We start from the raw sequence: 27,906 nt of genomic DNA, 5'->3' as shown, positions 1-27,906 counted from the left end.
GGAATGGATGGTGTTGCTGCTGGGACTGTGGGAAACGAATGAAAGGATGATTGAGGCTATGAAGTTCCTGGAGAAAATGTGGTGTGCTAGATGTAGGAACTAGTGGTGTGAAAGATGGTGTCTGTTTTTTTTTTTTTTTTTTTTTTTTTTTTTGCCGATACAAAGGCTTGAATCAGGAGTAATCCCGAGCCAACTGTAGCATCAAGATCAAGTGAGACTTGAATGGTGAAAGAGTTTCTGGAGAGAATGTGGCGTGCCAGATGTATGAACAATTAGGATAGAGGATGCTGTTCGTTTCTCTTTTTTTTCCCCCCCTTTCTACAGGAGTTGCCGATCCAAAGGCCTGGCTCAGGAATGATCCTGTGCCACCTGTACCATTAAGATCAAGATTAAGATGGCGGTGTGGTGAGTGGAGCCGCAGCTCTTGAACATTTTTAAAGCTATTGGAGTGTGTGGGTTGTGTGGTAGCCCCATTTTGAGTAAGAATGTTTGATAGTGACTGCGAGAAGTGCAGGAAGGAGGTAACATGTCGCTGGTGAGGAGTAGCATGTGAAAGCCATTATGATTGGTACCTTGTTGAATGTGTGGAGCTGAAGGGGGCAGGGGATAGCATTCTCAATAATAGGATCCTTTAGTTCATGGGAGTCCCTGACTGAGGAGTGAGGTGGAGGGCTCCGAGACGGAGGAGACCAAGGAAGACACCCCAGGGAGTGAGGCCAAGGGAGGTGGAGGATGTTAGAGCACTATTGGAGACTTGGGGTCCCTGGTTGGCTGGGCCGCGTTCATTGCCCCCAACCAAACTTAATCTATCCTGGCCTGACCTGATAACTGCAAGGAAAATATACAACTGGCAACCCAGACTGCCGGACGCGGCCCATCCAGCCAGGGACTCGACGTCTTCAATAATGCCGATCCTAGGCCCTCCACTGAAGTAAAGTACCAGTCAGGAATCCCAAGATCACGCTTACTGTGAGAGGACTGGGAGGAAAGATCAGGCAGGGACAGGTGAAGGAGGTTAGGACAGATGAGGAAAGCCCTATGGCCACTAGGCAGGCTGCTGGCTGTGCCTGTAGGGTGCAAGAGGAGGGCAGCAGTAGTAAGGTAAAGAAGGTAGCCACCAGGATAGGAAGGGTTAGGACAGCAGGAGAAAGGACAAGGACAGCAGGGGGAAGGTGCCAGACCCAACTTTTTAACTGCATCCCAGTGAAACTCAGAAATATGAGTGGTGTCACCCAATACCTTCAAGCACCACTTAGATGTATGGCTGGCCAATTTCAGACCAACTGCCAACGCCAGGATACCCAAGCTCCAATTCCATTAGTATACTAAACCATGGGGGACAGGGAGTTGTCTGGTTACATTGGAGACCCATCTTAGCTGCATCACTAACGGACAAAATACTTCAAAGGTATTAAAGGTAAGGCAGGCCAAGGACAGGGACATTGATGGCAGTATGACACCACTCCTGGAGGAAGATACAGGAGGGTAAACAGCCAGTACTGAGGACAGAAGTCAGGGTGAAAAATATCCTGTGTAAGGTTGACGTGTGTTTGTGTGTGTGGGCTGCTGCAGGTAAGTATCTCAAGGTAAAGTTGATTAAGGCAAGTGCAGATGTAGGCTTTGGGTTTTAAGGTAACAATGGTATGGAGACATGCAGAAGAGGAGGAAGGAGGGGAGGTGAGGAGAGACCAAGTGAGCCAGAGTCTTTAATTTCATTGACTGGTTGTCCAGTCCAATCAGTCACTGCCAAGATGTTATCTTGTGTGTGTGTGTGTGTGTGTGTGTGAGAGAGAGAGAGAGAGAGAGAGAGAGAGAGAGAGAGAGAGAGATTGCTGTACACAATGCTAAGGAAATGTATTTCAAGATAAATTTGATAGGAGAGATGCAGGTGTCAAATTTGTGTTTCACATGTCTTACAAGGTAGTTGTTAAGTAATTTTATTGCCCAGCATTCTTGACTTTCCTAACTTCTAATCCTGCCTGTGCTGTCACTGTTTACCTCTTTTGGGCTCTTCTGATCACAACCTCATATCTGAATATCCTCAGGATCCTCCAAAGTGTAGATGTCTCTGACATTTTGTCTCTGCTAATTGGGAGAGCCTGAGATGTTATTCTGATTTTCCTTGGAATGACTTCTGATTCTGTGTCAGATACCCATCTCTGTGGGCTGAGCACATAACAGAGGTGATAGTGTCTGGCATGGAGGCATACATTCCTCACTCTTCCTCTCATCATAAAGCTTCCAAACCTTGGTTTAACACAACCTGTTCTTATGCTATACATTATAGATAGGTGGCCCACAAAAGGTACTTGTGCACTATTATATTTCTGCAAGGAATCATGCCAAGTCTCCTCCAAGTAGCCAAAAACCCCTTCATCAATAGAAAATATTGAAATCTTCCCAAACTTTTATCTCTAATAACTTTGCTTCTTTATCTTTCCCTTCTTTATTTCAGCCTGGTTGCACCACTGCCATCTCATCTATCTTTTAACAACCTATCACAAACACCATACAACTTCAAGACATCTCACATTCCTTCCCTATCAGTTCTACCCTATGCCTTCTCAAATCTGTCTTACAGCACAGCTGATCTACAGTGCTTCCCTCTCCTGAACCCTCTTTGTGCATCACAAGTTATTCCATCTGTACTTTCTCTGATCTTATCATTATCTTATCATACACCTTACTTACCACACTCAATAGAATAATACCTCTGTAATAAAAGTGCTCATGCCTATCCTCTTTTCTTTTATACACTGGAAGTACAGATGCACTTGCTCACTCCCATGGTACCATGCTAATCTGAAAGCACACATTTAACAAGCTAAATAACAACTCTATGACACTGACCCCACCTGCTTTCAAACACTCCACTGCACCTCCATCCAGACATGGTGCTTCTCCACTTTTCATCTTCCTTACTGCTGCCTGCACCTTTTCCTTTCTTATACATACCTCATTTAACTCTCCTATTACATCTACTCTAGTATCTCTACTAAATGATCCAATCTTAGGCTGTCCCTCCTCCTCCAAACTCACCAGTTTCTTGAAAATACTCTCCTAACCTTCCTACCTCATCCTGCATAGCCAACACCCCACCATCCTTTGCTTTCACCTGTTCCTCACTGCCAGATGATCCTTTCCTAGCTTTCTTCAACTCTTTTCAGAACATTTTCTTATTCTCATAATTTCCTCCCCCATCTTTCATCAGCCCTCCCTTTAGCATCACACACAGCTCTTTTCACTTGTCTTCTGCTTTCCTTTTGCCTCTGTTAAGATTAACCTGTGGGCCACATCAGAAAGGCCCATGCCAGCCAGGAAGGTTAGCTTTCAATAACAACAGCAACCTTTTACCTCTCATGAAGTTCAATCCTGCTTTTTTGCTTCCTTTTTCCTATACAGCCACCTTAACCTCTTCACACCACTATTGACTTCCCTTTTTCACTCCATCTCACACTCATCTCATACCATCTGCACTCTCCACTACAGCTTTCTTAAAATTACTCCCCTCTGCCTCAACATCATCTACCTCCTGTTCTCTCACTTCATTTATGACACATGAATCCAACCTTGATGAGCAACCAACATCCCTACATAACACAGGACTTCCCTTCTCTTAACGGGATCACCAGAAGTCCAAGACAAAAGGACTTCTGTTCATTTCCTTTCTTGAATATGCTCTTCCACCCCATTACTTTTCTCCTCCTCCTCTACTCTTCAGTCTCCTTCTGAGGCATTTATTGACTTTTTTCTTTTCTTGCAGGCTTTTGGATGTCCAGCAGCACATGCGCTTTCAGAGACACCTGTGGCAAGTGCAAAACAGAGAGGGGTGAGGATGGAGGATGCTATAACATTCACAGCATAATTGGTTCAAGATTTCTTTTTTGTGAAAGGTGTAGTAGTGCACTTAATTTCAGCCACAGGATTGTATATCTTCACATTCATAGATATCATGACTTGACATTGGTAATTTTTGTGTGCATCAAGTCACTTAATTTCATGGACATGTTTATTTAGCTAGGAGTAACAGTTTATGAAATTTTATAAAAGCTGCTATAAGAGTATGAAGATTTGTTTAAAGTTCTTAGCTTTGTTAATCACCATCATCCAGTTCAGTCAGTCTTTGTTATAAATAACAAATTCATGCAATTAATCTGCCATTTACTTGGTGTCAGTTCAAAGCCTGCATATCAGTCCCTTACTTGTTGAGCCATCTCTCACAGCACACACACACATCCATCTCACTGTGTTCTCTTCAGTCTGTTCCAAGCCTTTCACTTTGTGTTTAATGGTCCAAATTGCACAAGCATGAAGCAATATACCACTGATGGAAGTTCACAGTCATAACTGCAAGGTCTACAACTGTTGTAGACCTTGTTCCTTTATGTAAATGTCTCATTTAGGTAGAAGTGTTGTGTGTAAATAGGTTTCATATACATTTTTGAGACATTTAGACTGAATTGAATATTTACTTTGATTATGAATCAAATTGACTATGACTATTTATAGACTAATAGTTTTACTATATAAATTAAATTGACTATATATAAGTAAGCTAGTATTTGTCAAAGCTTTGTATATATAGTCATTATGAATTTGTATATAGCTATTATTTGTCAAAGCTTTGTATATATAGTCATTATAAATTTGTATAGAGTATATAAGCTATATAGTATAAGCTAATTAGTCTAAGTTGAAAATTGTCCTAAGACTTAAGACAATGTAATCAAATATGTTGGTTAAATATAGTGAGGGGTTAACTTATTTTAGTTACAATGAACCATCTGCAAAGTCTCCGGAGACTCTTCCGAGTATTTTTGACTTAAGGCAATTTTTTTAGGCAAGAAAATTAGGCAAGAAAAGGCAATTTTTTAGGCAAGAAAAGGCAATTTAGGCAAGAAAAGGCAATTTAGGCAAGAAAAGGCAAGAAAAGGCAATCTTTTTAGGCAAGAAAAGGCAATCTTTTTAGGGTTTGAGAGCTCTAGCAGTAGTTTTTATGGGGGGCAAATGGATGTTTATTGGCAGCTTGGCACATAGCTGCTACTATTTGTGGCACTAAAGAATATTTGGTGCTAGATTTTTTTTTTTTTTTTTTCAGCCATTTTTTTTTACCAGCCATTTCATGTAAATGTTGGTGCTGGAGCTATTTTTAATTAATATTCTTTTTACCAGCCATTCCATGTACTTCAGAAAATAAATTTATAATTCTGAAATTAATTTTTTCCTTACAAAACATATTGCATTACCCAGGGTTACTCATTTGGAAATACATAAAGGAAATTGACTTCATTATTTATTATACAGTATTGACACCACAAGCGGGTACTTCCACAGGACAGAGGAATAAAATGACAACATTGTATGGCATGTATTGACAACCCCTACCTCCCTCAAGCAAGATAGCAGGGCTGGTGGGGGAGGGGTAAGAGGTTGGAAGTCCTGTGAGGACTGTGGCAGCTGGCCGGTCTACGAGGAAGACCAGGTCAGAATGTAACATCTAATCTCCCAATGCAACAATCCGTTTACAAGGTGAAGTAGGACGCCTGATGCAAGGACATCCATTCTGAAACCTGTAACAAGAAACACGTAATACAGTATTTCAGCCCAACTTCAAAAGCTATACAAGTAATTGATACGAAACACGTAATACAGTATTTCAGCCCAACTTCAAAAGCTATACAAGAAAAGTAATTGATACGAAACACGTAATACAGTATTTCAGCACAACTTCAAAGGCAGTATTTCAGCACAACTTCAAAGGCTATACAAGAAAAGTAATTGATACTATGGTTGAACAATAATACAATCAAAATTACACAGCTTCGTAGCTAATGGAGGATCTCCCAACGTATTTGTGGAACGCCTGCCTTATTTGGGGATTTATTCAGGGAGGATTCGTTGCCCATCATATCTTCCAAGGGCGTTTTGTTTAGACACCGCCATCCACAACGTCGGCCTCGAGTGCCATCCCCTCGACGTTTAACCGGGGCCGCGGTGCTTCAGGGATTACCTCTGCTGTTAGAATATTCCCTAGAACAAGATGCGTTAGGTTATTTTGTACAACATATGAACCGGTCGTAATTCTTTTTCGTTCCCTGAACTTAGCGATTCGTTCTTTATGTATATACTGTGTGGTGACACCGACACCTTGCAGATACGTCTCCAGCAGGATATTTCAATTATGGATGCTTGGAATTTCTCACTCGCAACAACCAATACCGATGTCGATTCCGAACCGCCGTCGCTTTCCACCTTTTCAAGAAGCACCGCTCGAGCGCACTAGTGGATAAAGCACCATCTCAATGCCGAACCATCTCCTTATGTTGCACAATTCGAAACGGTTTCAGTGTGAGATACGTGGTTCCTACAAAAAAAAAAAAAAAAATTCCTGAGAACTTATCGAAACCAATGTTCCCACTTTAGTGCTGCAATGGATGCATTGGCCGGGAACGTCGTCCAACCGCTTTGGCCTCGATAATCGTTCCATATTGTCCCGGCAGCTACTTCACCTTACAACATTGGTTCTTCTTGAGTACAATGGTTCTGTTGAGTAAAATGGGACAAGTATACAATGCTACTTTGAAAGCTATACAACAAAATCAAACTAACTGCTTGTAACAATACAGAGCTATACAGAATAATGCAGTTAAGTACAAGTCTGAAGCTTTATGCACAATTCTATAAGTCAGAATAAGTAATTAAAGAATAGGCGAAACTGAAGCCACGTGGGAAACAACCGTAGTCCGACGCTTTATACACGATTCTAAATCTGAGCAAGTTGCTCAAAGATAAGGTGTTTGACAGCCAGGTAAAGCATTTTTCCACTGAAGTCAGAGGACACGAGAAACCTCGATAGATTCATACAACGTGTTGTACGAATCTGTCATGGATACACTTACTTGTACGAATCTGTCATGGATACACTTGTTGTGAGCACCTGCAACCAGCATCGCTCTTACGTTCATAAAACCCTAATTAACACCGGTTAATACACTAAAGCACTGACGTTAAGAGCTCTAAACAGCTGCTATTACGAAGCTCTTTTCGTTCACACGTGTTAATACACTAAAACACTAATAAGTAACTTAAGCAGCAGTAAAACCTCACGCAATTCTTCCTACCCTCCTATAACGCAGCATAAAACTGAACCTATCGAATTCAAGAGTCATATCAGTCCTAAACTCCACTCTAATACCATCGTAGTGTCATACACATTTCCACACCCAACTTCACAACACCGAACAAATCTCTAAAATTTCCATGAGAAGACACAACTTACCTGCGTACGGTTTTGAGGAGAAATGCCAGTAGGAGGCCCTCACTCCTTTTCACTTTACCTCCTCCTCCTCCTCTTCCCCTCGTCCCTCCCCCCTTGTTTGTTGTAAAGACACTTTATAATTACTCATTGTAAGCATCGTTCGATAAACATTGTTGATTAGTCTAAGCTGGTGGATCTCAAACCATCTTACGTGACGCTCCTTTTCGTCTCTGACAGACCAACACGCCTCTCCCCCGCCACCAATGATTGTAAAATTCTGTATTTTTTTGCAATTTATATGTTGGCAGTGTTTAGGAAACTAAAAATCTTTGTTTAGATTAAAACAAATGAAATAAATAATAAGGACACGAGACATTTTAATAAACATTTGCTTGCAAAGAACCGGAAAAAAAAGTAAAACAAATTAACATATTTCCAGAAATTAACTATAGAATTTGAAAACATAACATAATATTTAAATATTTCGAAACACTCATAACACTGAAGTAAGCTTACAATAACTGCGTATGATGTGCACAATTTCATAATATATATATATATATATATATATATATATATATATATATATATATATATATATATATATATATATATATATATATATATATATATATATATATATATGAAGACATGGCACGTACATAATATTTCAAGGCCTCACGGTACTGAAATGTAAAAACATATACTCCTTTAAACCAACCAATCCAACTTACCCATATTTTAATTAACTTATTATGACACATACATAGTATTTCCTGTTTTTATTATACTGAAATGAAAACTGATTGCATGAATGGTGTGGTTTCAACAGCTTATTTCAGTAAGGTGGGTGCCGCCACTTGGCACGAGTGTTAGGACAGATACTTGTTCCTGATGGAGTTTCATTATGTACTTTTTAAACAATTACTTTTTGGGCAGACAGCTTCACGGCCCCCCCCTGTATTCTTCTCACGCGCCACTTAAGGGAGCGCACTCCAAGTTTGGAAAGCACTTGTCCAAGCCATTCAGCTGACAAGCTCGTCAAGTGCACAAACAATCAACAAGGACGCAGCAGAAGTGTTTCATTCAGCGGTTCACGAGATTCTGAAGCAGTGATGGGCGTTACTCTTTGACGTGGAGCTGATTTGTTCGAACAACAGCGCATTTTTAAGTGCATTATATATGTTTTGTGCAACTGATGTGACTCAATGCAGTGTGTGCTTGACGTTAATTCTGAAGGTTTAACATGCTACAAAAAAATGATGATGATGATAATAATAATAATAATGATAATAATGCGAACAGATACCATCGTTTTAATTTCCTGAACAACGTATGAGGTGGTTGTCATTTACAGTGCCTCTCACGCAGCAAGGAGAGGCCGTGCTGAAGGCAACAAACAGGCTGACGGTGCGATGAAGTGCTTGTTTTACATGAGGCAGTTATGTACGTACGTACGTACTTGAGTGGGCATAACTCTCTCTCCCTCTCTCTCTCTCTCTCTCTCAGGCAGAAGATGAAGCAGGAATGAGGGAAATTAAATGTATAGACAGTTAAAACTGGCATTGATATTAATGATAGATAAGCGATGAGACCCATAATAAAACCCTAGCCTAGCCATCCTCCCCTCTTCTCCTGCCACCCTCTCATCCCTTCTCTTGTCCAACCCCGGTTTGTTAGTTTAGATATTGTTCCTGTGCAAGGAAGAGAGGAATGCAAATCCCTCTCTTAGCTGCCATCAGATACTTGAAAATATAATAGTTCTCTTCAAGAACAACCAAAGAAAACTGTTCTCTTTAGGGTAAACAGAAGGATTCCTTGATTGCCTCTTGCTTACTGCACCAAACCTAAAAACATAAATAAGAGAAGCTGCAAGACGCCATGAGGCCTACATGTGGTAGTCCCTGTATGAAACATACTTACCTATTTGTAATCTGTCATTCTTACTTTGCATGCTCAATGTCCCCAAGGCGACCTATAACTCTGGTGGTGGTGGTGCTGGTGCTGGTGGTGCACTGCTGGAAACACGTGCAATGGCCCAACAAATTCTATTCCTGGCAACGATAGACACCCTGCTATCGAGGGCCGCTCTCTTACGGAAACGGCTACATAACCCTATTATAGGACCTGAAGATATACTGCTGACGGAGTTTTGCAGCTACAGAGCACAAGGACTTCACCATTACCGCCAACTGACATGAGGCAGTCTCACCAGAGCCACTATCAGCACTAGAAGTTCTGTGCACACACAAAGCTGATGCCACGACCACCTGCCTCACGAATGGCATCGACAACTCTTTCACACAGGCCTTAGCATGACGGGCTTGGGTGAAACCATAGTTGACATTTGTTGCATGACGGGCTTGGATGAAACCATAGATGACATTTGTTACAGCCAATGCTATCCTCACCAACATATTTTACGCGTCAAGATCCTCCCAAGAAGATCGGTCTTGGTTTCTACCCAGCGTCTTCGAAGCAAGATCGCCGAAATCTTGATGACAAAAACACGCCATCTAGGTTTCACCGAATATCGCGCTCCGAAGACAAACACTATCTTGGACGACAAAAACGCGCCTTATCAATGTTCTTCGATATTGCATTAGTAATGTTATCAGGCCTGATCCTGAACGTCTGCGCCCACTTCAGGAACTTCCACTTCCCACAAATGTACGGTTGCTACACAGAGAGCTGGGAGTGTTTGCTTATTATGCAGAATAAATTGTGGTGGAACATCACAAACTCTGTTGGCAGTCCAAGCTTTATTCTGCATAGTACACAGCTAGAAGATATCTGTTAAAAAAAAAAAAAAAACACACACACACACAACTGATAGTGCATAAAGGGGCACCGCTTAACTATAACTGAATACCTTAAACTAAAGATATCCATCTAGGAAACATATAGATAACAATGGAATGCTTAGACAGCACCTACATGTCAGATGATAGCAAAAAAATAAAGATGACTCCAGACCACCAATACAGGTAGCCCAAGAGTAAACAAAGGCGCCTCTACAACGGCTCACCACAGTTCCACAAAGAACTCCAGTATCCATAAAGACTTGCACTTAAGGACAATACCATCACATTTGGTAAGTATTTAATTGTTCAAAGTAAAACACTGCAACAATGAATGCGTCACGACTGGGTACCAGACGCCCCATGAGGTGTGTTGTGCCGCGACAGGACGCGGAAACACGCGCCAAAACTCAACTGGCTGTGGTGTTGCCTTATGTTTCTGTTGTTCCAATTAAGCTTGTCCTTCCGGCCTGCAGGATCCTTGTCACGTCCAATTTCCGTATTTATAATAGATTCATATTTCACTGCTTCGTAACGAAGAACGCAGTTCTTTGTTCAGCCACCACAAGAGAACAACACGTTACTTCCCTCTACGATTATAGGACAAATAACCCTGGAACAGAAAATTAAAAAGGTAAATACAAAATCTCTTAGAATTTACATCACACACACACACACACACACACACACACACACAGGACCAAAGTTAAATTTCGACAGAATTTAGTGAACAATTTGTTGATTGAAATTAAAGAAAATGGTCAGTTTATCACTTACCATTTCATTTTATTTGCTCAAGTTAGATATGAGTCTTTGTTTTCGGCAGCACTGCAGTAATGAAATTTCTGAATATAGGTATGCTCCCAAATATTCACATATGTACATATACAAGCACAACAAAAGGCAAAAAGGAACAGACATCGCCGGGTTACGGAAGAGCACAGGACTGGACAAGATGTAATGAAAATATCAACACATGGTACTGAAGAATGTACAATGATAACGATGAAGAAGAAACAACAAACAGAAAAAAAATAATAGTGTGACAGAGAGAGAAAGAGAGAGAGAGAGAGAGAGAGAGAGAGAGAGAGAGAGAGAGAGAGAGAGAGAGAGGGGGCGGGAGGGCGGGGGGGATCCAAGTAGTGGAAAAGACAGAAGAGAAGAAAGGTTACATAACATATTCATAGTCTATTATTTGATATGTTTTTGTTACATACCACACGAGGTCTACTAGCTTTTTGTCCGTTAAAGATGACAGGCTCCACCCCTCTGCGAAACCTGGCCGGCCCTTGGTATTCTGGAACTAGAGCAGTGTTGATAGAACCATTATCCTGAGGTTCCGTAACCTTAAAACAATGACAAGTTACTCGCTGTGCACTACTATCAGGAAACACGCATGGACTTACCTGTGGCTGCTGTGGTGATGGGCGGGCCCAGCGCCGCCACCACCATCATGACCACCACTGCCACCACCAACACGCCTCTCTTCTTGGTTAGCATTGCCTGTTCAGTTATATTGTGTTAATTTCTTGATATGGTGAGAACAGCAATTTAACAATATCTAACATGGACGTGGTGTTATCAAGTAACAAGGAGTCCATATATTCTCGTGCATAGAGGCAAGGGTGTCGGTAAACAGATCAAATACGATCATCAAAGACTGAAGGATGTCTTGTAACCTCCCTCTCGAAAGGCCTGAAGACTTGTAAATTACAGTACATTATAACGTGTTACAGGTGTTTCATGGAGCAATCCATAAAGCTGACGCGCAAACTGTTGAATTTTATGCATTTACTAGAGAGAGAGAGAGAGAGAGAGAGAGAGAGAGAGACGCCTTCGCTCTTACATACCATAACGTTGAGGGAAGATGCTGCTCTCTTTGTCACTGGTGTGGGGTTCAGAGTTTGGTCCCTCGGAGCGACGGACGCTGTTTTATACGGTATCCGAAAGCATTTCTTGATGTCGACAGCAGAGAAAAAGATGCCATTTATCACCAAGTGACACAAATACCACATAATTTTCCAGTGAAATTTAATTATTGATTTTGTCTTTGTCCTTGTAGTTTTTTGGGTGAAGGCTTATGAAGGGATGTTACGTAGTCGTTCTGGATGTGACGGACAACTACTACTACTAGTAGTAGTGGCTACTGGTAACCAGCGCTGGAAAAGATTTGTTGCTTATACGTTGTTAGGTGGCGGAAGAGGACCCGCATTCAGTATTCCCCTTGAGCACTGCGGTGATAGCGGTGTGGTGTTTGTTTGGCCCTGTTTGGTCATCTACAAGTAGTGGTGGAGGAACATTCTCTCTCTCTCTCTCTCTCTCTCTCTCTCTCTCTCTCTCTCTCTCTCTCTCTCTCTCTCTCTCTCTCTCCTCCTGTTTGCCGAGACAGTATTACATTCTGTTCATATTATCTACTTGCGGTCAAGGGAATGCAGATAGGAACAAACAATATTATTATTGTAATTTTTATTTCCACCAACAATATCAATATTGGCGATATCATAAACTACAGAATAGGAATATATCATGTGCATAGGCATTAAATAGATGTGATTTTTTTTACTTTAAAATCTTAATGCACTAACAAGTTCAAAGATTTTGACCGATTACTCGTTGTTCACCGAGCAGCTCTCCGATCAAATGCGGAACTAAAGTTTAATCTCGTCACTTGCGGTGGACCTCGTCAATATTTTCCTAGCGGTGCGTGCGCAAGCGCTAGGTTTATTAATGGTTGGTTAGGGTGCATATCACTTCAGCAAAATAGCGACTGGTCATTTAATAATAATTTAATAAATAATAAGCTGTGCCTCTTCTTAATCGATACTTAACACGTGCTACAACTGAAGATTTGCTGTGGTCCTTTTTTATGTCTTTAATATAAACATGACCTACTGATATAGGGCAGCTAAGACTTCCAAGAGTAAAATTCTGAACCACTGTATTTCAAAGGTTTAACTCAAGAAAACATACAGGAAACGCCAGAAAGCAAACGGATTTTCTAAACAGGTAAGCTGAGATATTTCCATAAATGAGGAGAAAGGCTAAAAATTAAAAGTTAAATCACAAGGGCCAGAAGAAACATATCCCAGAGTACTAAAAGAATGCAAAGATGTTATTAGTGAACTACTAGTTAAAATCCGAAATATCAAATCAAAATTATATTTGACGCTGGTTACTTCGTCTAAATTATGTTATGGAATTCTGGCCCCCATAGTACAGGAAGATTATAGGTTTGTTAGAACCAGTACAAAGGAGGACTAAAAATATCTATGAGGGTTGAGGAGCATCCCATCTGAAAGGAGACCGAAACTTTTGATTTTACATTCCATGAAGAGGCGTAGCTTAAGAGGTCTTTAAATGGTATATGGAATAGAATGGTGTTGACATAAGCAAAATCCCCAGGATCAATAATCAGGAAAAGACAAGAAATAATGGGTTCAAGTTTGATAAAGTTAGATTTTAAAAAATAGAAAAAAACTAGTCAAATAGAACCGTAGATGAATGAAATATACTCAGTAATCAGAATGTTAATGCCGAGTCATTTGGGAACTTTTAAGGAAAGTTATATACATTTATGATGAAAATGATAGGTTGAAATAGGCGGGCATGTTTAATATAGGGACTGCCACATGTAGGCCTGGTGGCTTCTTGCAGCTTCCCTTCTTTTCTTGTGTTCTTATAAATTTCACTTGTATTTACGGCTAATATGAACAGCAAGGTTCCCACCATACTTCGCAGGCAGTACAGAGTTAACAGCTGAGACAGTTCCGTACTTATCGCTTCAGGTCATCGTGGTATTTATTCATCGACAAGGAAAAATTTGGTTGGCTGCGCATATTGGTTTGAGTATAAGCAAGCACTCTGTATACTACGTAGTATCCAGCAAAGGCCTTGAAGGACGGGTCTTGTTGTGGATGTAACACACACATACATAGAATACACACACACACACACACACACCTTAAGGAGAACACACTTGCGTGTTACTATAATGTGTCACAGACAGTGACAAGAACATTATGCCTTCTGCTCTTCCTGAGCTGAGGGGTTTGGTAGGAAGATTAGGATGTTGAAATAAGTCGAAGAGTGGGCAAACAGCAGCCTGTATAGCACATTGCCCGCTCAGTGTTACCATGTCCGCGTGAATGTAGGAATGTTTTTGTCACGATCTGTGACATAAAGACAGACTGAGGTTCACTCTCTGCTCAAGTCACAAATGAGCAGCTACTGTTCTCTAGCAAGAGTGATGGATGTGTGGTGGGCTAAAGATCACAGCCTTTCCAATATATCAGAATGTCAACTCAAAGCTCTCTCCGGGAGGATTAGCTGGCGATCACAAGTTCAACACGTGATCCTGGCCGCACTCTCTCTCTCTCTCTCTCTCTCTCTCTCTCTCTCTCTCTCTCTCTCTCTCTCTCTCTCCTTGTCCTTGAAGAAAGACGCTTGGTGTTGTCGTGCATATAAATGGTATGAAGACATGATGGCATTTTGCAACACAGTATTCGGAGACACGTTCAAGTAGTGTTGGAAAATATTTTCAATATAGAATTTGATACAGGCAGTCAAAGAGGTTGTAATTTATCGGTATGGTGAGCAAAGGCTGTTTTAATGCTGTAGTCACCTAGATATCAATATTCATCAACGATGCACCAAATGACCTTCATCCCTACCTTCTCAAAGCAACCACGCCGGCAAGCAGACTCACCCGACGAGTTTGGTGATAGGACTCACATAAGCCTAGCCAAGGTTCCTTCTCTTCTTTGCCTGCTCGCTTTTCCTCTCCTCTACATGCTTCTCCCGCTTCCTGGTATGCTCAAATGCACTGGTTACGATGCTACACTAGCTACACCATGTTGGAGATGCAAAGCCACGTGACTTCCATTTGCTAGAAGCTGTTTACATTGCCAGCGAAGCTAGGAGAGCGACGTCTGCGACGTAGGTCATCGAGTTCTGATCGACTGGCTTGTAGTTTATTCCCGGTGTAGGTTCACTCGAGGTCCACCCAAACGAAAATAATGTATCTGAGTAGTCAAACCGTCCCAAGAAACCATGAGCTAAATATATCTACCGAGTTCATCATCAGACCAGCATGGAAATGCTCACTCCGGGACAGCACAGCGTCTGGCATGCTGTTCACGTATGGGCGGACCCTGAGTGCTGCCTCGAGTGAACTCGCACCGCAATTGCTTTGCTCACGCATGCGCCATGGTCATATGAGACTCGTGTCTAGCCGCTGCGCTGCATCCGCCAACACTCTTGCCAAATAAGCAGCTTTGTCGCTAGATCTGGCGACATTGAACAATATTTAGCGACTCAAAGTAATAATAGTTACGACTAGCATACTTCTCTTCTCTTTGTCATGCAAATTGTTTTGTGTACTTTTCACTCACTCACATTACGCTTTCATTTCCCAAGAACGGATGGTTTCTCTCTTCTCGTCAGCGCTAGCGGAAGACGTGCTCAGTATCATTAATGGTGTGTAGATCACTTGCAAAATATACAAGAAGTCGACAATAGGTGCAGCACATTTTGCACAAAGACTGTCCCCTATTAAACCTGCAATACTTTGTAACACCGCAAAAAAAAAAAAAAAAAAAAAAAAGTAAAAAAAAAAATTTGGCGGTGAGCTCGCGTTTTCTTTTCAGAGTGCCTCATTTACTCGTATATACTGTTTACTATACACTATATATATATATACGAAAAAGCCATAGAAAGTAAATTTTATAAGATGCTATGCTGTAATTCACCGTAATATGTTTGAAAGGAAATTAAACCTTATGAATTTCCAGGAGGTTCATACATTATAAATGTAGAGGATGCAGTCCATTTAATGGACTTCATTATTCTCTTCTGAAATTGAAAAGTCCTAAATTGTCCATAATAGAGTTTACTGTAATTTTCTACCTTATTTTTTAAGTCTAGATACAATAGAGCATAGTAGCCTAGCTAATTTTATACTTATCCTGTAAAACAGCGTCCATCTTCAAATAACAGTTTTTATTAAATCCTGCACTGCTATGGTTTCTCAAGTCTGAAAAAAAGTGATGTGCAGGTGAATGGTATTATTTTGAAAGGCATCACTAATAGTGAAAGGAGCGATTCAGCGACTCAGACCTTTCAGTACCTGTGGCTCTTGGTCAGTAAAGTCGTCCAGATTTACTCAAATGAAGTAACAATTGTCATACTGCAATAATCTAACAGCCAAAATATGTGTATATTGAGATTGCTTCTGACTCATCTGGACCCTTCGAGTGGGATCTCGGTCATCTCACTATGGTATATGGATTGATAGGTGGTACACTGGTAGCCAGCGAGTGTTGGGCTATTTTTTCTTTGCCCTCACGAAGAGTGCAACAAAACCCAGGAGGTGGAAGCAGCAATAGAGCACCCCCATCATCACGAAATCATAGGCCACGTGTGATGTATTGAAAGAGTACTTCTCAATCACCTCCATACCAGTGTGGATGCAGGGCACCCCTGGTGGCATCTCACATGCTGTAAGTAAAAAGCAGGATTTGAAAGCGAACACAAAATCTCAAGAGACACTTTTCAGCCACAAGAACATTAAATATACGTGTTGTCTCTTACAACTGATTTCACATGTTACATTTCATTCGTTAATCAAACACTGATATACTTAGCAAAAGACCTTTCTCTTCCTACCCAGCATTGGGCCACCACATGTAACTGCCCACTACATGATGTCCGTCTTATTATACACCATATACTACATTTCAAAATCACTACAACACTAGTTTCCAGAATTTCATCATCTAGGAGTCCCTGACTCACAGCACGATTTCCTCCATTGATCCCATCATGCCACTCGTGCTTCCCAGCATTTCAGAATAAGTACTTAGTTAGAGTAATGATGTTAGGAACTGTATTGAATTGCTAAATGATCACGTCGCTGGGCAACTTCCAGTCAGATTCACACTCCTACATCCTAAGTGGTTTCAAGAAAAGCCTGACACTGAGAGGGCGCAACTTCATTATTGAGAATCCTTGGATAATTTAGAGGTAATGCTACTTACTGATGTTCTTGATATCTTTCCACTGCGTGACAGTGAGCGCCTCATTGGTGTACATGAACCAGGATATGTACTTGAGCCAAGCAGTGTACCGGGGCAGGGATCTGGAGGAGATTCACAGTTACTGATGCTGAGAAGAAACGGTTTCCAAATAAAACAAAATCTTCGTGTTTTGAGAGTGTACCATAATCCATGCTGTATTGCAGTTAGGTGATACATTCATCTTTCAATAAATTACTTACTTTAGATTAACGAAGAGGCCGCCATAGATGAGGATTATCAGTTGGAAGGGAAGAAGAAACAGCAAGATGTTGGGAAGATTTTCAAAGGCAGTGGAGACCATTGTTCCTGGTGTGAAATACACTATTATAGAATCCTTCAATAAGCAACTTTTATGTCTATCAAAAAAAAAAAAAAAAAAAAAAAAGAAAGAAAAAAAGAAAATAAATAAATAAATAAATAAATAAATAAAGATGGATCGACTAAATGATACATAAAAGAAAAACTTAAAGCATATTAATTTTGAATATTGGATAAAAAAAAAAAAATTATAATCGTTTAACATTAAGAAAATCCTTCCTCCTCCACATACCACATGCTGATGCCGTGATAGCATCGGCAATACTGATGAGAACTGTTACGGAGAAGTGGTAGAAATGCCGCTGTAGACCAACCAGCCAGTAGCAGATGGAACAGAACACAATGGGGTCCACAATGAATCCTGGAATCTGGACAAACCAAGGACAATCAGCGAAAAGGAAATACAAAAGTGCATCGTGCACTTGATCTTTGTCATTGATGATCTGCTTAGGTATCAACAATTGCCAAAATTCAGGTTGTAAAAGTAAAGGAAGAGAGAGAGAGAGAGAGAGAGAGAGAGAGAGAGAGAGAGAGAGAGAGAGAGAGAGAGAGAGAGAGAGAGAGAGAGAGAGAGAGAGAGAGAGAGTCTATAGGCAGTCACACACCTGGGAGATCATCTTAGAGATGTAGTAAGTGTCTGAGCGGTAAATGCCATTTCTGTACTCCCTGAAGAAAAGTGGCATCTCTTTCGGGAAGAGATTAAGGACCCCGTAGACGGCGGGAAAAGAATTCTGTGTAACAAAGAAGTAGAGAGCTCCCTCGATGTCCTGAATCCCTGCTTGATTCAGCCGCACATGTGCGTAGCTGAGTCCGATCAGAAGAGCAGAAATCTGCGACAGAATAGGCATATTACTAAGTATTTTGTTCTTTCATGTTCATTTATGTATTTTGATTTCTTCTTTTGCATGACGAGTGACCAGAAAAAATAATCTGCCTCGCTGCTCAAGACTTTCTACTCTTCTCATCCATATTCTATCCACCTCTCCAATACAAGAATTAACTAGAATTTTTAATCATTCACCCCTTTCTCTGGTAAACTCTGAAACTTCCTGCCTTCTTCTCTATTTTCATTTTCCTATGACTTGAACTCTTTCAAGAGGAACGTTTCAAGACACTTATTCTGCAATATTTCATTATCCCGTTTGACCATTTTGGGAACAGGCATTCTAGTGGGACTTTTTTTTTTTCAAATTTTTGTTGCCTTTGATCAGTGGCTGTCTTATATAAAAATATAATGTTTCCAGTAAACACAAACATTTGAAAGTACAATATGAAAGACAAAGTTGACATGAACACCTTACAGCCACCAAAATCTGGATACCAAAAATAAATGTTCAAATTCCACTACAATAATGGTGAAGTACCCACAAACTTTATGACAAGAAATAAATAAATCAGTAATAAGTAGTACCTCTTTCTTGGACTATTCTTCTAATACTCACAATTTTCTTGATTATTCTTATATAATGGACGGTGGGATTCCTGTAGGAGTCGAGCAGTGCCCGCCACGTCAGCCACCACCACTGCACCAGCCACTCGGGCCTCTCACTGCGGCAATAGCACAGATTACTTTATCACTCGCTTCTCTCAGTGATATATATATATATATATATATATATATATATATATATATATATATATATATATATATATATATATATATATATATATATATATATATATATATATATATATATATATATATATATATATATTGTTTCTTTATTGATCATGAAATTTCAATAAGGTTCCTTCAGGGCAAGATGGTCATGATATGTCATTTAATTTCAACAAGTTCTTAATTTAAGTATACTTACGGAGTGTTTCTGTGGAATGATTCCTCTTCATACTGCAATACAATAAGGCTATTCAATTCAAAATAATACTTTCTTAAAGTTAGCCATTATAAACTGGCAAAGTTAAATCGCACCAAGCTGGAATTCTCACACTGCATGAGGTAAATAATTATAATTGGAAAACATAATCAATGATGACGATTTTCAAACAAAGGAATTTAAATAATCCACGACTGATCGTTCATGTAGTGATGATGTAAGGCAATAAATAAAGCGATTAAAGACTTTAGTGGTATTAGAGGGATCCCACGTCCTCTGTTATGAATCTTCGCTGTACACTTACACTGCTTCCATACTTGAGATTCAAGAGGCGAATATCGTCCTCGCGTTGAATGATCATTTCGATGTGTTTGTAGGAAGGAGACATGGTGTAGTTGTGGCATATTTTATCAATGCGTTCCTGGGAGCGACCTTCGTGGCCAGGGAGGACTGCCAGGGTGTGGATGTAGTAGTCGGCAGGATTGAAGGTAGAGGGACATTTGTAGCCTTGGCTGCATGAGAGAGAGAGAGAGAGAGAGAGAGAGAGAGAGAGAGAGAGAGAGAGAGAGAGAGAGAGAGAGAGAGAGAGAGAGAGAGAGAAATTAATATACATAACTGCCTTGTTTCTTGTGTGTGGTAAAGAATGGTTACCAAACAGCCATACAGGGACAGGCTAGCAACAAGCCAGAACACACTACAGCAGACTAAAATTAAGGAGTCAGGCAAGTCAGGCAAGCTAATTTAGTATGTCTCCCAGGACCTATGTGCTCCATACTCTCGTATTATTGATCACTACTTTCAAGTTTCCTTTCATTAAATAATCTTCTACTTTACTGATTGAGATTAATTTTTCTTTTTTTACTAATTTCAAAACGTTAAGCTGAAACACCATGTACAAATATTTATTTATTTATTCATTATATTTTTTTTTTTCAGTTATGCGCGCCTCTCATGTTTATCCTTCTTGCTTAGTTACCTTTCAAAAAATTCTAGAGCACCAGCGGACGAGCCCATGTATGCCACGCGTCCCTCAGCCAAAAGAAGTAACCTGTCGAACATTGCAAAGATCTCTGAGGAGGGCTGGTGAATGGTGCACAAGATAGTTTTGCCTCGCTTGGCCATATCCTGCATGATCTTCACCATAAGCTTTGCGTTGAAGGAGTCAATACCCGTGGTTGGCTCGTCACAAAACAGAAGTGGAGGGTCGGTCAAGATCTGTCAAATATATACATACTCGTACATAGGTGAGATCATCTCTACCCATATATTTATAAGTCCTGTATGTACGAGTTTGTTTGTCTTGTTCACAGACACAAGTCATCAAAATAAGAGATATAAATAACGAAAAAGATAAATAAATAAATAAAAAAAAAATATATATATATATATATATATATATATATATATATATATATATATATATATATATATATATATATATATATATATATATATATATATATATATATATATATATATATATATATATATATATATATATATATATATATATATATATATATATATATACAAAAAAAAAAAGATTAAGAATATAAAAGCATAAAGTACAAATGTGATGCCTGACAGGTTCCCTGGGTGGTGTGCAGGATGGAAGAGCAAGATAGGAACATGGGAATTACCTCTGTGGCAAAGGCTAGTCGCTTCCTTTCCCCGCCGGAGAGGGATTTTTCATTTCCGGGAGTGCCAATGAGAGTGTTCTGCACCTTCGTGAGTCCCAGAGTGTTGAGAAGCTCCACCACTCGTGCCTGTCTCTCCTTGGCTGTGGTGCGGCGGTCCATCTTCATCCGAGTCTGAAGAAGGAGCGTCAAGCACTTCCTTATTTTCCTAACACTTTGCCATACGTTCATAATAAATTAGTTCCCTCTTACCCACTTCACAATTAAGTGTAGCTTAGGATCTTTTTGTTAATGGCAGGTCAAGAAGTACATATTATAAACAGAGATTTTGAGAGAATGACGCATCTCCCAAATGAATTTTAGGAGTTCTAAGTTATATAATTTTGTTTCCATTACTTCATGAGCATAATGAGGAATGTGTTTAGAAACACCTTGAAAACTATAACCTACGTGCTTAGAGCTGGATGAATAATGATAAATTTCCATATCATAGAAAAGGACTCTGAACGTGCATTTTATCTTGATGGACACACACACACACACACACACACACACACACACACACACACACACTCACACACACACACACACACACACACACACACACACACACACACACACACACACACACACACACACACACACACACACACACACACACACACACACACACACACACAAACATACACACAAACACACTACATCCCTTATTCAAAGCACGCTCCCTCATTACCATAAAGGCTAGGTGTTCATTGACAGTGAGTGAGCCCAGGAAGAGATCGTGCTGGTGTACATATCCGGCCAGCGTGGACAGAGCTGCATCAACCTTGTGGCCGTTGATGAGAATATCCCCGTCCACCACTATCCTGCCAGTGGTGCGGTGTGCCAGGGCGTTTATCAGGGTGGTCTTGCCTGCCCCGCTGCGGAGTAACGTGGAAGTGACAAACACCTATTTATTTACCTACTTGAATGTTTAGGTCATTGCACCATTGCATCTCTTGTTAATAGTCTTGTTTTGTCATTCCAAAGACTGCTTCCTCCTGCACCTCAGGACGAAATGCCTCGCCCTTCATGTGACCACACTCTAAAATATTTAGATTACTGCACTGGACCTTCTCTTTACGACATCACCTGACATCTTTTCTCGGTTCTCGATTGCTATATTTACCAATGGTTGAGTCTACATTATCACACATATAAGCGTGTGCACAATATATATATATATATATATATATATATATATATATATATATATATATATATATATATATATATATATATATATATATATATATATATATATATATATATATATATATATATATATAATGTAGAGATGGACACACGTGCAGAGAGATACATCCAGCAAACAGGTTACCTTGCTCCCATCATGGCCAGCAAACTCCCAGGCTGAACTGCTCCAAACACTGCGGGAAGAAAATTAAGTCAACCGTGCCATCACATGGAACAGGAAAGTATTCAGCCTTCATGTGCATCAATAAATGACTGGCTCTCAGACCAACAAGACAATCTTTTCACTGAACTATTTTTGCTGTGTAAACTGACAGTCTTCAAACTACACTCTGCCGCAGGGCTGCATCTCTTTGTATTCTCTGCCAGTATTTCCATGGCTACTGCTTTTATGATCTTGCGATCTGCATGCCTTCCTTTCCTTGCACAGGACCTTCTACTCACGATCACTCTTAGTCTGACCATCTCACTTAAGCTAGAGTTAATTAGTTTTCATTCTTTCATCACTTTCAACAATATACTCGGAATCCTCTACCTATTTTCGTTTTTCTTTCTTTTTACGACTTTGCCTCTTTCAAGTGAGAGTATGAAGACACCTCTAGAACTAAGCTGGCTAACCTTTTGAAACAATATTTTCCAATAGATTTTATTGACCATGAATGATGCTCATTACACACACACACACACACACACACACACACACACACACGCACACACACACACTTATTCTCACCGTTGGAGAGCACTTTTTTAACAGGATGGTATTGGTCATGGTTTCTTGTGAAACAGGTCTTCTTCTCCGGCACGTGCACGCTCAGGTCGCGCCAGGTCAGGGTGATGCCCTCCCGTTGCTTGCAGGTGCCATAGCTGTTTCGCTTGCCAGGACAGAGGGTCCAGTCTTCCTGCTGCAGTTCCTGGGTGAAGGAGACACGAAGGGAAGGTTTGAACTCCATGATGGAATGTGAAGTGGATGGGCTCATCATCACTCACCACTACTCAACCAAGGAATTATTTCTATTATAGTTTCCAAGATTTTGTTTTCACCGTGAAAGGGAAGCTGGCTCAGGACACAACAAATGTGAAAGAGAGTCTTGTATGATTGCCATCACAAAATAAATAAATAAATAAGAATTAAGTAAATTAAAATAAAATGCGTTTCAACAAATTCAGATGCGCTTGAAATAGTTCTGGTCGTAGGAACAGAAAAAAATGACAGGCAGAAAGTTCTATCTATGGTCTACCAGTGAAAGGAATGAGAGCGTAAAGAAAATGGTGAACTTTTTCATTAGTGAGATGGAAAGAAGAGGAGCGAGAATAGGAGCATGTAAAATTGTATGTAGCCGTGTGCAGAGAGGCGGTAGGATGGGGGAGGAGAGGGAAGCATGCACTTAGGAAGTTCAGAGGAGCATTAACTGGGGTGATAAATAACAATAAACGGAACATTGCGGCATGGGATGACACTGAACACTGCCAGATAAAGTAGGGAAGTTGACGTGATGAACAGCTTTTGATTCCACTTTGTTTAATAAAGGTGCAAAGGTGTATGGGTGGAAGCGCCACAGGTGGGAGTGTACCTCATGCAAGGAGGAATAAGGACTCTGTAGAGAGAGCTAACAACTTGAAAAATGAAGAAAAAATTATTGATACATCACAGAAAATCTAATTTCAAGGAAAACTGTATTAAGTAGAAATTGAATATATGATTTCCAGTTGAGATTTTTAGTAAAGAGTAACCGAACTGTATTTAATGTTCGAGAAGAGAAGCGGTTCAGCGTCATTGAAGAACGAGTACTTGTTTAGCAGGTTATGAATGACTATTAATAACAATAAATAAAATTTTCCTTTATTTAAACACTTTAAACTATGTCAGCCCGATACCAGGCAAATCACAGGTTAACAAACATGGGTACTACGGGTTTCTTCTGATACCTTGAAGTAGTAGCCGTCAGAGCTGTCCGAGGAATCAAATTTACCATGCTGCTCGGAGCCCAGAAGAGAGTCCGTTTCCCCAAGCTGATGATCTTCAAGAGCAGGCATTTTTCTGGGGAAACGTCATGGCTTTAATGTAATACAGAGGCGTGTATAATAATAATAATAATAATAATAATAATAATAATAATAATAATAATAATAATAATAATAATAATAATGATGATAACAATAATAATAATAATAATAATAATAATAATAATAATAATAATAATAATGATGATAATAATAATAATGATAATAATAATAACAGGTTTGACACATTTAGCTAGTGGTTCTCATTTTTTTTTTTTTTTCAGTGATGGCATCCTGAACTTTTGTAACCCTTTCTGCGGCGCCCCACATTACATTAGTTTAGTTTTTACATACAAATATTAATCAATTGAAATATTAATCCATACTCAGGCCAAAATTAACACAGAACATGCCCAGATATACAAACACAGAACTCCAGTAAAATAACCAGTAGATAAGAGCTATGAATGCCGGTCTGGGGGAAAAAGACTAATTGACAACACTGAAAACTGATTCAACACATCAACTGACGATAAATGTTAGAGCAAGTACCTTCTAACAATAATCAATCACAGGCAGACTTCTACAAACGTGGCTTACAAATGTATGTATGCTCTGAATGTCGAAATGGGACGACCACAGCAGTTAAAACGTTAAGGCGACGCAATAAATATCAGGAAGGTAGCGAGAAATGAACGATCCTCAAGGGCGCAATGCAGGAGGTATCATTGGCTGCAAACGATGCTCTTGCTCCTTTTTTGCTAAGAATTTAGGAGAAGCCATGCTAAGAAAAGAATGTGCCTAATGTAGTAATTCATCAATAAGAAGAGAACTTGAAAAAGCTACGACCACGACAGCAACCTCTGCAGGGTGAAGGCTACTATGCACTTCAGAGGCGGTGTTACATCGTGATCTAGGTAGAGCTAAGTAATGAATGGTTGGATTACGCTCGTTTTCTACCACAAATACAGTCAGACCTTCTGCTAATGTTCTCAAACCGTGTGTTATTAAGGTACTTTACTCTTGACTCATAACAAATACCTCGATTTTAGGCGACGAGTGGCAGCTCCCGGACGATGAGCCTAATCCAAACTTTGTAACTTAATCATTATGTCCGAAAAAAAACTATGTAACAACACCTCTGAAGCGCACAATAGTACATAACTAGCTTTCTTGGATATCCCGTCATATGAGGGGATGAGGGAGAATCAGCTATCCGTGAGAAGAAATAGAAGTGCTATTTTCTACAAACATTCACTTCGTCCTCAAGCTGAAAGGACCGCCTCGTGAATATTTTCTGAAGGTGGGGATTCGAATGGTGTGTCGAGAGATTCAGGATATTTATACTAATCTGATATTTGGCACCTTCTTAGGAAATGTTTGAGGAGTATCAAAGACCGTGAGCTGTAGTCACTTCTGGATAATCACTGGAAAAACGCAGTGGAATTGCACCCTATGACGTATGTCCAAGGTGGTTAGCTTTCTCCGTGAGTCAGTATGTGCACTGCCTCTGTCAGACAACACCATTGTGACACAGATATGTCAAATGAGTATTGAATAAGATAAGTTTTTATTTTACTATTTCAATACTGAGATTCGAGCATGAGATGCATGTCTGATTCACAAGGTTAATCTTAATACCGTGTCGAAGGCTGGTGGGCACGAATCTGCTTTAACCAAAACCCACACTTACAGAAAAGAAAAGATCGTTGTGACGCTTATCATCTGAAAGTCATTGTGGCAAGGGCTGGGTAGGTCCCGCGTCAACAATAGAAGACTGAAATGTCATATCTTGCCTTCTCAGGAGAATCAACGCGATTAACTATACAGGAGTGGGTGCGCCGCGGATTCCATTAAGCTGCTGGATGTGCGTATGTCATGGATGTATACAATAAGGAACAGTGTATACACGTATGCTACTTCTGAACACGAAACTAACGAGTGAAGCTACTCTTCTTTTTTTAAATAATTACTAATAAATGAAGAAATCATGATTTTGTGGAATCCCTTACTTGGAAACACAAATGTGATTACAACGGATAAGAGATCACATTTTTCGCTCACCAACTACATGTTAAGCTATTACATATATGTTTAAGTTCATAGTAATCAGCATTCACTTCAGACATTTTTTCTTGTATTATTAGCCTACTTTCTTTTTAACTTTGAATTTTGTCAAGTATATTTAGTATGCATATATTATCTTAGGCGTGGATTAACGTGACCGCGAGTGTTGTTTCTTTATATCTTGGAAACAAACGATGGTGTAAGATGTAGTTATAAATATTTTCTTCTTTTTACTTGCAATTATGCGAGTGAATGATCTCACTCAAGAATTCACATCATTTTATCCTCAATTTATAATCACTAGACACAAACGTGCGAACGAAAGCCACTATGAGTTTTCTCTGTGTCATGTCGCAACTTTACTGCTACCTAAGAGATCTGAAACAACTGACTTCTATTTCCTAATTAAGCTGTTTAAATTTCACAACACTGCTCTTCGCTAACTATGCTACTGAAAATAGCTACATATTACCGGAATATGGAGAAAGATGTAATCTACTGTTGCTCGTGCATAGAGACAGTATAGGCTTGTTGGTAGGGTAATTTGTGTGTGATTAGTGTGGTTAGGTTATCGTTTTCCATTTACGCCAAGGAACGTTTAGTTCGATTAACTTTACCCAAGTCCATACGTTCACATACTAAGGGAAGGATGAATGTTATTCCATTGACACCCCCTCTCATTCTCTTTGATTGGTCACTGTAACCTAATTACCTCTGCGATGAGAAGATGCCGTGGCTGGGCTGCTTCCTCGCAGCAGTCACACCTTCCCTCCAGCTTGGCCCTCTCCCTCACGCACGCCAAGCCTCAGCTCAATTGTGTCTCACGCCCTCTTGGCTGCGGTGGTCACGGGATACACCTTGTGACTGGAACCGGTTACTGAAGCACTTCACTCAAGGCCCAGTAACACTTCACATAATATAACTCATTATCTTTAAGTGTAAGATACCGCAGAAACGAGTGTGGCCACGTAACTGGATCCGATGTAAGGTATTATTGACATTTTCCTAGTCAGCACTAAAATAAAGGAGAGATGCGACGGTTAAGGCGAAAGAAATCATAAATAAAAGAGCGTTCGGCAACACCTCTCCCAACACTCCCCGACAGCACACTGCCCAACAGCCAACAGTGACGACCGACGCCTTGAGAAATATGACTTATTATAAACCACGTTGACTGTGATGAATAATGATGAGTTGGGCTTTGCAAGGAGAAAGAGAAGATTGACACTTGCAAAGCCTGATGACGGTGTACAAAATCTTTAGGTTCAGCAGCAAGCAACTGTTCAAAATCTTGCATCACGCAGAGTAGTAGGATTATTCAACGTTCAGGTCACGGCCTTTTTTCAATGGATCGTCCTCCGCTCCTCTCCAGATCACCACGCTGTTAATGCTCTTGTTTCACTTGTGTAATGTGGAGCAAGGTGGGATTAAAGACTCGACAAGTATTCTAAAAGCGAATGTTAGTACATCTTGGGTGGAGATTTTAAATTCTTATGGGAAACAGTTGTGGAGATATGTTGTCTGGCTGGTCGGCGTTCATTTTAAACCCCACAGTTCTTTAATTAAGGCCCGTCTACATTCCATATGACTCGTGCGACGCGCCATGATGCACCGCATGAGCTCAAGGACCATATATGGCATGAGAGCGAGTTGATGTGGTTA

General features: G+C 40.1%; 1 protein-coding gene and 2 long non-coding RNA genes across 6 annotated transcripts; 1 reads left to right on the top strand and 2 right to left on the bottom strand.

The window, feature by feature from the left end:
* Positions 1-17: 17 nt before the first annotated feature.
* LOC135115874 (uncharacterized) lies at positions 18-5,210 on the top strand. 2 transcript variants are annotated; one of them, XR_010276079.1, is made up of 2 exons: positions 18-405; positions 3,764-4,762. It is a non-coding gene; the product is annotated as an uncharacterized LOC135115874 (long non-coding RNA). The 2 variants fall into 2 exon arrangements; XR_010276078.1 differs by having other exon boundaries at positions 397-535; positions 3,764-5,210.
* Positions 5,211-5,280: 70 nt separating this feature from the next.
* Positions 5,281-7,364, bottom strand: LOC135115873 (uncharacterized). Of its 3 annotated transcripts, none has more exons than XR_010276075.1 (3): positions 7,280-7,364; positions 5,817-6,030; positions 5,281-5,570 (listed from the first exon to the last, which is right to left on the bottom strand). It is a non-coding gene; the product is annotated as an uncharacterized LOC135115873 (long non-coding RNA). The 3 variants fall into 3 exon arrangements; XR_010276077.1 differs by lacking the exon at positions 7,280-7,364 and adding an exon at positions 6,510-6,546; XR_010276076.1 differs by lacking the exon at positions 7,280-7,364 and adding an exon at positions 6,204-6,383.
* A 2,641-nt stretch (positions 7,365-10,005) lies between these two features.
* Positions 10,006-27,363, bottom strand: LOC135115870 (protein scarlet-like). The gene is made up of 18 exons (XM_064032952.1): positions 26,957-27,363; positions 24,103-24,214; positions 22,907-23,087; positions 22,301-22,349; positions 21,656-21,842; positions 20,926-21,096; positions 20,262-20,500; positions 19,590-19,797; positions 19,268-19,299; positions 18,893-18,998; positions 18,056-18,280; positions 17,683-17,818; positions 17,333-17,438; positions 17,094-17,194; positions 11,910-16,554; positions 11,466-11,562; positions 11,277-11,362; positions 10,006-10,672 (listed from the first exon to the last, which is right to left on the bottom strand). The coding sequence occupies exons 2-15, from the start codon at positions 24,208-24,210 to the stop codon at positions 16,382-16,384; spliced, it is 2,022 nt and encodes a 673-aa protein (XP_063889022.1). The 5' UTR covers positions 24,211-24,214; positions 26,957-27,363; the 3' UTR covers positions 10,006-10,672; positions 11,277-11,362; positions 11,466-11,562; positions 11,910-16,381.
* Positions 27,364-27,906: the final 543 nt, after the last annotated feature.

Source organism: Scylla paramamosain, chromosome 30 (assembly GCF_035594125.1).
Source record: "Scylla paramamosain isolate STU-SP2022 chromosome 30, ASM3559412v1, whole genome shotgun sequence".
NCBI classification, from domain to species: Eukaryota; Metazoa; Arthropoda; class Malacostraca; order Decapoda; family Portunidae; genus Scylla; species Scylla paramamosain.
The sequence above is the reverse complement of the archived record's forward strand: the minus strand, read 5'-3'. Positions and strand labels throughout refer to the sequence as shown.